Source organism: Eulemur rufifrons, chromosome 2 (genome assembly GCF_041146395.1).
Source record: "Eulemur rufifrons isolate Redbay chromosome 2, OSU_ERuf_1, whole genome shotgun sequence".
NCBI classification, from domain to species: domain Eukaryota; kingdom Metazoa; phylum Chordata; class Mammalia; order Primates; family Lemuridae; genus Eulemur; species Eulemur rufifrons.
In genome coordinates, this window is record NC_090984.1 from 88,902,115 (window position 1) to 88,911,048 (window position 8,934).

Consider the following 8,934-nt stretch of genomic DNA (forward strand, 5'->3'; position numbering starts at 1 on the left):
AGTTAACAGAAGAAAAAGATAAATTAGACTACATCAAAATTAAAAACTTTTGTGCATCAAAGGTCACTATCAACAGAGTGAAAAGGCAACCCATGGAATGGGAGAAAATATTTGCAAATCACATATCTAATAAGTGGCTAATAGCCAGAGTGCATAAAGAACTCCTACAACTCAACAATAACAATAAAACAACTGATTAAAAGATGGGCAAAGGACCTGAAGAGACATTTCTCCAAAGAAGGTATACCAGTGAAAACAAACACATGGATAGATGCTCAACATCACTAATCATTGGGGAAATGCAAATCAAAACACAATGAGATACCACTTCACCTCTATTAGGATTGCTATCAGGAAAAACAAAAAAACAACAAGAACAACAACAAAATAACAAGTATTTGTACATGTGGAGAAATTGGAGCCCTTGTGCATTGCTGGTGGCAATGTAAAATGGTGCAGCCCCTGTGGGAAACAGTATAGCAAATATTAAAAATAAAATCATATGTAGAATTACCACACAGTCCAGCAATTCCACTTCTTCATATATATTAAAAAACTGAAGCCAGGGACTTGAATGGATACAGGTGAAGTATCCCAGATCCAAAAATCCAAAATCTGAACTGCTCCAAAATCTGAAACTTTTTGAGCACCTACATTAAGCTCAAAGGAAATGCTTACTGGAGCATTTTGGATTTCAGATTTTTGGATTAGGGATTCTCAGCTGGTAAGTATAATGCAAATATTCCAAAATCCGAAAAAATTCAGAAATCTGAAACACTTCCAGTCCCAGGCATTTCGGATAAGGGATTCTCAACCTGTATTTGGATACCCATGTTTATAACAACATTATTCACAACAGCTAAAATATGAGAACAGCCCAAGTGTCCATCAACAGATGAATGGATAAACAAAATGTGGTTCATACATACAATGAAATGTTATTCAGTCTTAGGAAGGAAATTCTGACACATGCTATAGTATAAATGAAACTTGAAGACATGCTAAGGGAAATAAGCGAGTCACAAAAGGAATAATATTGTATAATAAGACATATACGAGGTACTTAGAATAGTCAAATTCATAGAGACGGAAAGTGGAATGGTAGTTTAGATGAGCCAAACTACCTAATTTAATTGGATAAATTTCAGTTGGGAAGAGGCTGATTCATATATATCTTTAGTCTATTTAGAAACTAAATTATGTAAGTCTAAGTTTTACATATATTATTTCCACTTAAAATTCAAGAGAAAATTATTATGGATCTCAATGTGTTTGTGCTGTGTAATCTTTCTAGTTATATTTACACAAGCAATTACAATTCAACTCATCTTGTTAAAAGTACTTGGTTCTATTTTCTCATAAGATAAACTAAATTTCTATAGTTAATAACCTCAAAGGTACCTTCAAATTCATTGTTAATGCTAGTGGGAAGACTTTGCAATAGGTAGTATAGTCTGCTGAAGTCCATGCTTTCAATTTCCAGAAGATCAATTGTATCTTTTCTCATTTCCTCCTGAAAATTTAAATTACATTTAAAAAACTTTATGACATTAAAATAAGAAGATTAATTTCCTAAACAATGCTCTATAAATGTTTTCAGGGGTCAAAATTTAATTTTCATGAAACATCTTCTGCCATTATTTTTATTTGGAACCAAAAGTGGGAAAAGTATCTACTTTACAATCAGTTTTTAAGGTGTCATTGTTAATTTGTCTTTTACTTCTGTTGATTTTCTTCTACTCAGAAAGCATCTTTTCCCTGTGTGTATATGTTTCTTGTATGCAGTTTCAATCAATTTAAAAGGAAAGACACCATCAAAAAGGGTAACTAAGAAGGAAAGCTACTTCTTAAAAAATGGAAATTGCCAATAAAAATATGCTGAGGTGTAAAGAGAATAATATAGTTCTCTTTATAGTTACACACCTCGACTAATTCAGACAAATATTCAGGTGAGGCTGTCATTATCTTTTTTTAGTTGAGGCTACTTTAAGGAAGGAAAAACCACTTAAAAATCAGTTAGTGGGAAAAAACAGACGTCATGATTTAAATAAATGGTCATAGTGACTATAGCTATTTTATGACCTGAGAAATTGTATTATGTTTTGTGAATTTAAAAAAGCAGCCTACATAATTGCATATATAGTATCATCATTTTTCTGTAAAAAATAAAATTCAATGCAGTCATCACCTTTATCCTGAAAGTATTAATAGAAAGGGTATTCATCAGTGTTAATTGGGATTATTTTAGTGTGGTGGGATCATAGTGGTTTCTACTTTCTTCCTTTTGCTTATCTATTTTTTTTCTAAATTTTCTAGAGTAAATATATATTGCTTTTATAATAGTGAAAATTTATTACTTTAAAAATGGAGGGATTTATCTCTATTAAGAGATTGCACAGCTCAGATATTAGGTGGATACATACTAGATACTTTAATTAGCCACAATAAATAGTTTGGTCCCTTCAAATCCTAGGTAAAGATATAACTGAAAGAACCAAGCAGGGGAAAGGTTTCCACAGGACCACAGTGCATAACACACATGCTCTCTGTTTATATGCACCTATTCAATTAAGCAGAATTATGAAGTATGGTAATGTAGTATATACATACATAAGTATATATAATTATATTAAAATATAAAACATAAAATAATGAGTTTTGCTTTTTTTTTTTTTTTTAAAGAGATGGGGGGGGTCTCACTCTGTCACCAATGCTAGAGTGCAGTGGCATGATCATAGCTCACTGCAGCCTTAAATTCCTGGCCTCAAGTGATCCTCCTGCCTCAGCCTCGGGTTGCTGGGATTACAGGTGTGAGCCATCACGCCCAGCTAAGTAATGAGATTTTAATCAGCACTCTGTAGACTCAAACTCATTTACTTTAGAGCCATATTTCTACATTTTTAGATATTTGATATGTAGTAGATTCTTATTCAATATTTTAAAATCAAATAAAGAGATTTTGCCATTCTGGCCATGCCAAGGAGGCATTGTAACACCATCCAGGGCCAAACAGAGAGAGAGATGTCTCTGATGCCTCAGAAGGAAATTATTTAAATATTTCTTCAATATGTCTTTTATAGGGACCAGGTTAATGTAATTGAAAGATTTTCTGTCTATTTTCACTAACTGCACAGTCCACTTCAGTGGAACAGAGGTCAAATATTCTTTCACCAGTTAGGCAAGGAATTGCATATAGAGAACTGAGTTAATTGGCACCATGCAAGCAATTATTCCGGAGATTGTATGGTTGTTTGTTTTAAGAAATGCTTACATATTGGTGTCCCAAGCATTTGCCATGTGGCCCACCTCTTAACTGAGCTCTGTTATCACCTCTGCTGCTTTTCCTAAATAGGCTTGCCCTCCTCCATAGCACAGGACCATAATTCAGTTTTCTGCATGGAAAACCAGGCAACAATCTACAGTTGATCAACACTTGGGCAGATACTGAATTGAGAGAAAAACATTTTTAAATTCAGGGTAAATATCTTCCCTATTCGTCTACTTAATACTTTGAACAGAGCTGGTGCCAAATGAAAATATGATGAAGAAATATGTGGAAGATTGAAAAAAATAGCTCTTATAGATAATACAATACCAATTTTTTAACAGCTACAGCAATGTTCTTAAGAAAGATCCTAACTTCTTCGTTGCATTTAAAATAGTCACTTTGCAGTGATTGTTCTGAAAAAAAAAAAAAAATTAGAAAATTAAGATCTCACTTATCTGCCCAAATCGTACATAACTCTCCATAATCTAACTCAAATGCTTACTCAGCTAAAAGTTACATCTTCTATTTCTGAATTCCTATTGTGCTTTACATAAATCTCTTTTGTACTTGTTATTTCCTATTTCATAGTATTCTAATTTAGATGTGTATTTTATGCTCCTTCAGGACAAACTCCTTTTAAGAGTCATCTTTGCATCTCTTATGGTATTAAAAAAAAAGAGACAGGTATCTGTATAGAATAGGACAAAAAAATCAATAAATATTTATGAAAAGGATAAATCTAACATGCCTATAATGCAGGTTTAAAAATGGTTTCATATGTATACACACACATATATGAGAAATATAATATTTTGCCAAAAACACACATTGAATTAATTGTTGGAAAAAATCCATCATGTCATTTTTACTTCTGTGCAAAAATTTTAGGCATGACATGAAACTAAATATTTGTAAAACTGCTAGTGTGAAGTAGACAGTTTCTATCCCTTTTTGCTCATTACCATACTTTCTGATGTCTCCTCTTCTCTCATATTCTGTAAGTAGAAAGCACTTGAGCAGAGAGGCTTGCAAAATGTTGGTAAAGGTAAAGAAGACACAGACAGAATGGGAAGGAGGAAGGAAAAAGAAAGGATACATGGAAGAGAAGAAAGCTCTACTTATGCTGGCTTTATTACCACTGCATTACATGGACTCTGTCTAAATGGATTCCAGACCTGAGTCCTCATGTGTGACAAGAGTTTGATGTGATTATTTTACTTATTTAACACATTAATGTATTGTCCAAATTGATTCTTCTGACTTAGAATGATTCCCACTTCATAGGTGAGAAATTTAAGACTTTTGAGGTCATATCAAATGTACAAAGTCACAGACCTGATCAGTGGTACAATATTAATTCAAACCTAAGTGGTGTGACCCAGGGCCCATGTTCTTCACGGCCATACCCATCTCTCAGATGAGTAAATAGCAACGTCTACCCTCAGTTCCAGGGAATTTGAACTCTCTTTCTGAACTAAGCTCTCAAACCAAGTGAATATCAGAGTTTGGAAGCGTGTTAGAGGCACTGACATTGATTTTCCTTTCTTTTTTTTTATGGAATAAATGAACACAAGCTTTTCCTGCTTGCAAATGGTCTGGAGAGCTACAAATTTTAAAATTCACACTCAGGGCAAGAAGGCTTCATGAAATTTTTTCCCTATGAAAAACTTTCTGGGGGTCCAGACATCATTAGGTCCAGTGTTTGTGCATAAGTACTAGGGTTAAAGGGACAGCTAGTCTACAGATCAAGCATGAAGAGAGTTCGAGGTCCTAGTTCTATCACTGACAATGACTTTGGATATATGTGAATAATTTAGGTTTTGATAATCTAACTTTCTTGATAATATTTGTCCAAACATATCTGATAAGAATTATGAAATTAAATTAGTTTGTCTAAGGAAAAAAGAAATTTCCCAAACACACAGTAACAGTGTAACATAAATCAACATGATTATCTTGAAGCTATGAGATGATTATAGTGAAGTAATGACATGCTTTGTTCTTTGGCCTAAAAGATTCTTGCGTTGAACAAGAAATGCCCTTCTTAGACTATCTTACCTTAAACTTAGGTGACTTGAGGTTCAGGTTTCTAACTGAAGAAGTATTTTAAGCCGGCTCCATCCAAGGTTATTTTCTGTTAGAATCTCCTAAACATCCGTTTACATCTAATTTTCCTTGCCAATACACGGGAGCCTCTTAAACACTCCCTTTCCTATTTGCATGTTAAATTCTCCAGTTTGCAATGGCAAAACGTGAGAGGAAATTAACTTGCAAAGGAAAGGCAGGGAGAGATAACTGAAATCGAATGCATAGTCTAAGTGCAGGTGGGTACTCAGGTCGCGGCAAAGGCCTGGGAGTCCGGGATTTGTCATCAGCCACTAGTGTGAGCTAGTCCAAGTCACCCAGGCTGCACTAAAGCGGGAGAGCTGGGCTCTTGGTCCCACCCCGCCGCTTCTCTCTCCCCCCAGCCTCCAAGGAGACATGCCCTGGGTTTCGGGAGGAAGGTTCTGGCTGAGGGTTCCCGCCGAGCACAGCCTCCGAGGGACGTCCCACCCCGTGCCCAGGGGGCCTCTCACCCACAACAAAGAGCTGCTCCAGCGCGGCGGCCGCGATGGAGGAGCCCAGGGTGGAGGGGAAGGTGCATAACTCCAGCGAAGGGCCGGTAGTGACGGCGGCCTCCTTTGCCACCTTCTCGCCAAACCCCCGTTCTGGGGTCCAGGAGCTCAGGTCCATCTTGCTGCTCAAGCCGGGCGCCTCTGAGGCCAGAGCCCAGGACGGCCGGTTGCCATGGGAAACGAACACGCCGAGGTCCCCGGGCGCCTCCTCGTGGTCCACACCTGCGGCGAGTACCTCCCTGGTTCTCTAACCAGAATTCAGCAGTCGTGGAAAGATGACTCCCTGTTTAGCAGACCTTTCCCCCTTTCCCTTTTCATTTCTTTAATTCAGGCCTTGTGCCTTTCTCGTGGACCACTGGAATAATAATAATGATAATTTCTGAACCCATCTCTGTGTCAGGTGCTACAGGAGGACATTTATATACTCAATCTTAACTTTGTCAGGCAGACTGTTTCATCATCTCCACTTTTACAGACAAATAAACTGAGGCGCTAATGACTAACTAAACCGCCCAAGGCCACAGAGGACAATATTGGATTTAGAGAGGAGTCTGTATTAGTCTTTCTACTATGCTACAAAACCCGTACCTTGTACTCTTTTAGAACTTTCCCTGTATCTCCTCTATGACTGAGCACATTTTGCCTTGAACCATGTGAGATTTTCTTCTATCTTTGCCTGTCTTCCCAACCTACTGGGGACTCTTTGATGACAGGGAGAGGATAGTATTTCTTTTTCTCTGCATCTCTAAAATCCAGCTCAGCGCCAGGCTCAGTCTGAGTGTAACTGTTAGAGTTCTTTCCTCTGGCTGGTTAGAGAGAAGCAAAAATGATTTAACTTAACTTTTCTTTACAGATGGCAGAATTGAAATCAGAATGACAGTAATAGTAATGATAGCTATCAATTGCTAAGTGCTTATTTTGTTCCAGGCACTATTCTAAATACTTTCAGTACCCCATTTAACCCTCACAATAATCCTTCATGGTAGGTATTATTGCCCACTTTTCAGATAAGGGCACTGAGCTATACTTTGAACCACTGTGCTACACTGCCTTGGAGGGGCCATAGGACATCAGTAGCAGCACTAGTTCTAGAATCCAAGCCTTCTGTGTCCAGGGAGAGCCATTCCTGGTCCTCTTTTTTTTTTTTTTGCTGGATTTGGTCTGTGGGTATTCAGATCTGTTCCTGCCCTTCTGTGTTCTCTGTGTGGCAGGAGCAAAAAGCCTGGAAACTACATTTCCCGACCACCCTTGCCAGCTGGTTTCTGAGTAAGTTCTAGCAATGGGAGACAATGGTAGGAGATGAGAAGGTCAAGAAACCATTCTATTTCTGTCTCCAGGAGTGGTTGTTTCAGGCTCCAGTTAGTTGACTGCCGGTTCCAGGAGTTTTAGTGGCAACAGAGGTAGCAGGAGTGGGATCCAGTGCTTCCAGCAGTCCCTAGCTGCTCAGCACTAAATGTGAGCATGTGGGCACGTACAGGGGATCTGATCTCTGAGGTCTTCTTTACCTACTTCTTCTTTGGCTTCTATAGCCCTTATAACAGGCCCTGTGATAAATTCCTCTTTTTTAGACATATCTAGACTGGGCCACTTCAAGCCAATCTGTATTCACCAGAATATTCTTCCTATTCATCACCCCATTTGGATCAAATTGCTCTCCATTGTCTATGAATGAAGGCTAATCCTAAGGGGGCATTGATGTCCTCACCCCTTATTGGATTTGTTATAGATTTTCTGGACTTTCATGTTGCTCTACTTCCCTTCTTATTCCCAAAACTTTCTTTTCCCTGAACATGCTTTGGGAGAAATGTCCAGCTTCTACCTTGTCTCATGGTTCCTTTTACATGGGATGCCCCTTCCAAAATTCAACCCATCCTTTTCAAAAGGAACTTTACTAATTCTGAAATAGAAATCTGGGAAAACATCATGAAAAAACACTTCATAAAAGAAAAAAAAATTCCAAGAAACATCTTGAAAGGATGTTAAATTCATTAGCATTTAAAGAAAAAAGTAATATGGCCATTTCATCATTGTATTATTAAGATTTTAAAAATAATAATGCTGGCCGGGCGTGGTGGCTCACGCCTGTAATCCTAGCACTCTGGGAGGCCGAGGTGGGCGGATCGTTTGAGCTCAGGAGTTCGAGACCAGCCTGAGCAAGAGCGAGACCCCATCTCTACTAAAAATAGAAAGAAATTATATGGACAGCTAAAAATATATATAGAAAAAATTAGCCGGGCATGGTGGCTCATGCCTGTAGTCCCAGCTACTCAGGAGGCTGAGACAGGAGGATTGCTTGAGCTCAGGAGTTTGAGGTTGCTGTGAGCTAGGCTGACGCCACGGCACTCACTCTAGCCTGGGCAACAGAGTGAGACTCTGTCTCAAAAAAAAAAAAAAAAATAATAATAATGCAAAGTGTTGACACTGAGAATTGAATTGCTATAACTTATCTGGAGAACAATTAGGAAATTCATATGAGGAGACTTAGCATACAGTAATACTTCTAAGAATTGTTCTTAAAGAAATAATCATAGGTATATCTAAGGATAGAGGTATGAACTTGTTTATTTATGTATTTATTGATGCAGAGTCTCACTCTGTCACCTAGGCTGGAGAGCAATGGCACAGTTATAGCTCACTGTGTACCCTGGAACTCCTGGACTCAAGGGATCCTTCTTCTTCATCCTCCCAAGTAGCTAGAACTACAGGTGTGAGCCACCACACCTGGATAACTTTAAAAATTTTTTGTAGAGATGAAGTCTTGCTGTGTTGCCCAGGCTGGTCTTGAACTCCTGTCCTCAAGCAATCCTCCCTCCTTGGCCTCCCAAAGTGCTGGGATTACAGGCATGAGCCACTGCACCTGGCCACAATTCTATTTTAAATAGTGAAAAATAAACAGCCCAAATGACCTATAGTAGGATACTATTTTTAAGTAAGGTACAGGACATCCATGCAGTGAAACAACCTAGGAGACAGGCCACCATGTGGTTAGGGGCACAGGTTCTAGTGGATTTAAAAGAGTTTCACCACTGACTGGATGAAGTGTCTCCTGAG

General features: G+C 38.3%; 1 protein-coding gene across 1 annotated transcript in view; it reads right to left on the bottom strand.

The window, feature by feature from the left end:
* Positions 1–6,001, bottom strand: part of CCDC175 (coiled-coil domain containing 175) — a 54,581-nt gene extending 48,580 nt beyond the window's left edge. The window contains exons 1-3 of the mRNA XM_069492873.1: positions 5,845–6,001; positions 3,596–3,681; positions 1,402–1,513 (exon numbers count right to left, since the gene is read on the bottom strand). Coding sequence (XP_069348974.1) covers positions 1,402–1,513; positions 3,596–3,681; positions 5,845–6,001 — 355 coding nt within the window. The remainder of the gene's footprint in view (positions 1–1,401; positions 1,514–3,595; positions 3,682–5,844) is intronic.
* Positions 6,002–8,934: the final 2,933 nt, after the last annotated feature.